Here is a 3,836-nt window from a genome sequence, read left to right as displayed (position 1 = left end):
CGTCGCTTCCCTTCGTGGTGCTCGCCCTCCCAGCGAAGCACCCAGCGACGCGCGCAGCCGCTCATGATCATGGACACCGAGCATCGGAGCAATGTCGGCTCCCGGTACAGCACTGTCGAGCAGCAGCCTCCTCTGCCAGCCCGCGCTCGGTTCGTGGCCCTCCGACCGCACCGCCCTCTGTCCGTGGTCCTCCGACAGCGGTCCCCTCCGTTCATGGTCATATTATGGACTCTGACCGCGACACCTACGTGTCGGCTCGAAGCAGACGCTCATCCACCACCATTCGCGGCCCACCTCCCCCGACCGTTGAGACGGAGCTGGCTGTAAGAAGCCGCGCTACAAGTCGCGCCCCGAGCAAGGCACCAAGCATCAGGGCCCCTAGTGTTAGGGCGCCGAGTGTTAGAGCCCCCAGCGTACGGGAGCCCAGTGTCGTCGCCGTGCCGAGCGCCAGGGCCCCCAGCGTGCGTGAACCCAGTGTAGTTGCCGCCCCCAGCCGGGCGCCTAGTGTCCGGGAGTCTAGCATCGTTGCCATACCAAGTAGGGCACCTAGTAAAGCTCCCAGTCGGGCACGTAGCAGCGCCAGCAGGGCACCCAGCAAGGCGGCATCTCATGCGGGAGGCATGCACGACGTCGTCATGGGCGGCAACACGTACTCGACGCCACCCAACGCCAGTCGCACGCCCAGCCATGTTTCAGCACGCAACATTGGATTGCCCACGAGCGGCGTCGGCAGCAGCCATGCTGCTTGGGACGACGATGTCGTCAGCGTCGCCCCGAGCGATAGTATCAGCTGTGTTGGTAGTAAGATGAGTAGACGAAGGTACAATCATTAGGATTACGATTTGCATGACGGAGTTATAGGCATTAGGGCCCGAGCGGCCCGATGGATTTATAGAAAGTTACAGATTGACCGGCGTCGCCTCAGGAAGGCGGCGTTCAGAAATTGGACACAGCACATAGGTACGAATATAGTAGTCAAGGTCGCCTCACTCTGTTTTGACGCCATCATGAACAGCTGGCCCAGCCGTGAGATTCGCCTTAGCTTGTCTTAGTAATATAGCAAGCGACTAGCGCTGGGGCAACAAGTCTGCGGTCGTTTGGATCGTGGAGACGGTGGGACGGATGTGCAGTTGTGTGTGAGTCAGTCATATCTGGTCGATTAATTTGATGGATCTCCGACAATCGGCCTTTGGCAAGTCTCAGGCGTACAGTGTGACAGCTCCGGTGCCGCACCATATTGGGCGGGTGCTGGAAGTTCTTGGGTCTGCATCTCACTATGAGTCTGTTGTGAGTAATGATCTGTCAGGAGCTTCGGGATTAGACCACCAACGAGCCGAAATATTCTCATGAGCTGGTAGTGAGCAACATATACTCATTTTTTCCACTTTTGACGAAACCACCTGCCCACCAGTGCCCCCCAAGATGCCAACATTCGATCTTGGCCAATCGATCCCCCCCGATACAGCACATGTCAGTAAACCTGCTAAATGAAGCCTCACTCATCACTCACTGACTCGGCAACGACTTGCTCCAGGCCGTGAGTGTGTCTTTGCCTACATGGAAGGACAATGTCGGCTATGAGGAGGGCGAGAAATGGGTTATCGACAAGTTGACAACAGGCTACCCAAGGTATGTGCACGCTCGTGGTGCGGTCCTCGACCCTTTGTATCCTGCCCTGCTCACGCTTCCTAGATTCTTCGTTCACAGGAGCATCGAGGCCCTCGCTGAGGCTGTTGTGCGGACTCATGGACGCCCTGGCCAGCGAGCCATGCTATTTCCCAGCCCAGCAGCCGCCAGACGGTGTGTTGACTTTATGTGCCGACACGGCGACGTTTCGCTGAAGTCCGTACTGCAAGTCGTTGATCTCGGCCTCGATGCTTCTCAAGACATTTCGAGCCAGCTCAAAGCCCTGTCTCCCACCATATCTGGCGTTATATGCCCAGCAGAATCGTACGCTCTGGCCAAGCAATACTGGCAACATTCTGGGGATGGTGTCTCTAGTCGCCGGGCCGAATTTTGCCATGGCTTACTCCGCGAGGGCCTCCTTTGCCCCTCGTCCCGACCAAGTTCACCGGAAAACAACCAGCAAAAGACATGCAGGGGGCCCAGGAGGTATCAGCGCGGATCCGTCGACATGAAGACACCACCTGTGGCGAACGGCAGTCCTCACACGACGCCGGACAAGGACAGAAACAGAACGACCGAGTCTGTCGAGAGCATGCGGTTCCTCGAGGAGCGCTTCGGCCGGAACCTGGATTTGTCGTTCGTCGAACGTGCCAAGTCAGCCATTCGCAGAAGAATCGCAGGCGCAATGGCCGCCGATCTCGAGTCGAGCGTCACGTCATTGCCACCCATGACGACCAACGCCAGGGGTCTCTCTGAGCTGCAGGAAAGCGACGTCTATCTTTTCCCTTGTGGTATGAACGCCATTTTCAACGCCCACCGAGCCATGCTCCGTGCGAGGGGTGATCTGGAGAGCATAAGTTTTGGTTTCCCTTACGTCGACACCTTGAAGATCCTGCAAAAGTTCGGGCCAGGATGCCGCTTCTACGGTCATGCTTCATCGGAAGACCTGGACGACTTGGAAAATCGGCTGGAGAACGGAGAGCGTTTCCTAGCCTTGTTCTGCGAGTTTCCGGCCAATCCGCTTCTGTCGTGTCCAGACCTGGTGCGCATCCGGCAACTCGCCGACAAGTACGATTTCGGTGTCGTTGTGGATGAAACGGTCGGAACATTTGTCAATGTCGAGGTGGTCAAGTTTGCGGACATTGTCGTCAGCAGTCTGACCAAGATCTTTTCTGGTGACTGCAACGTCATGGGAGGCAGCGCCATTTTGAACCCGGCAAGCCGATACTACGCCGCGCTGCGTGAGGCCTACGCGCAAAACTTCGAAGACACCTACTGGCCAGAGGACGTAGTGTTCATGGAGAGGAACAGCCGCGACTTCCACTCTCGCATCGAGAGGACGAATATGAACTCGGAGGCCCTATGCGACATCCTCTCGGCCAGCCGTCTCGTCAAGCGCGTCTACTACCCAAAGGTGAACCCAACACGCGCCAACTATGAGGCATGCAGACTCCCCGATGGCGGCTACGGTGCGCTGCTGTCTGTCACGTTTCATCGTCGGGAGTGCGCCATGGCCTTCTTCGATGCCGTTGAGACTGCGAAAGGGCCGAGTCTCGGGACCAACTTCACTCTGACCTCGCCCTACGTCCTACTCGCCCACTACCAGGAGCTGGAATGGGCTGCCCAGTTCGGTGTTGACCCGGACCTGATCCGTGTCAGTGTGGGATTGGAGGGAACCGAGGAACTCAAATCAATCTTTATGCGGGCTCTGGAAGTTGCCGATAATGTAAAGAAAACCGAGTAGCTTCCGCAGATGGCATGGCAAAAATATAGATGAATCAAGCATTTGGAACAAACCCGTATTGCCTCAGTATGACCACAAGCCAATACTGCCTGGGCCACTGAAGCTCGAGAGTATAACCTAGTTTGAATTGCTGACCATCAACATGGGACAGCGAGACAACGTGTAATGTGACTATGGGAACGTGAAAGGCGACCCATTGGGCAAAGTCAACCCACACAGCTTTTCCTGGCAAATGGTACAGAGATCTGTCTATCGGTACGCGACATGGATCCGAACCTGTCTTACCACTTCAATGCAGGGTCCTATTCCATTTCTTCGCGCAACAAAATTATTCGATATTTGGGTCACTTATAGAAAGTGAACCCCGTGATGACCCAAGACTATGATCATGTGTAGGCAGAGACTTGAGCACATTGCATGTATCAGCTCAAGGCTCACAACTGTGGATTCAGTAGATTGGAACGAA

General features: G+C 56.0%; 2 protein-coding genes across 2 annotated transcripts; both read left to right on the top strand.

The window, feature by feature from the left end:
* Positions 1–224: 224 nt before the first annotated feature.
* On the top strand, positions 225–833 carry VDBG_09680 (predicted protein; the record flags this gene model as incomplete). Its single annotated transcript, XM_002999914.1, has 1 exon — positions 225–833. The coding sequence occupies one exon, from the start codon at positions 225–227 to the stop codon at positions 831–833; it is 609 nt and encodes a 202-aa protein (XP_002999960.1).
* A 635-nt stretch (positions 834–1,468) lies between these two features.
* Positions 1,469–3,370, top strand: VDBG_09679 (cystathionine gamma-synthase; the record flags this gene model as incomplete). Its single annotated transcript, XM_002999913.1, has 2 exons — positions 1,469–1,474; positions 1,535–3,370. The coding sequence occupies 2 exons, from the start codon at positions 1,469–1,471 to the stop codon at positions 3,368–3,370; spliced, it is 1,842 nt and encodes a 613-aa protein (XP_002999959.1).
* Positions 3,371–3,836: the final 466 nt, after the last annotated feature.

Source organism: Verticillium alfalfae, genomic scaffold (assembly GCF_000150825.1).
Source record: "Verticillium alfalfae VaMs.102 supercont1.16 genomic scaffold, whole genome shotgun sequence".
NCBI lineage: Eukaryota > Fungi > Ascomycota > Sordariomycetes > Glomerellales > Plectosphaerellaceae > Verticillium > Verticillium alfalfae.
This window is presented reverse-complemented; position numbering and strand designations above follow the sequence as displayed.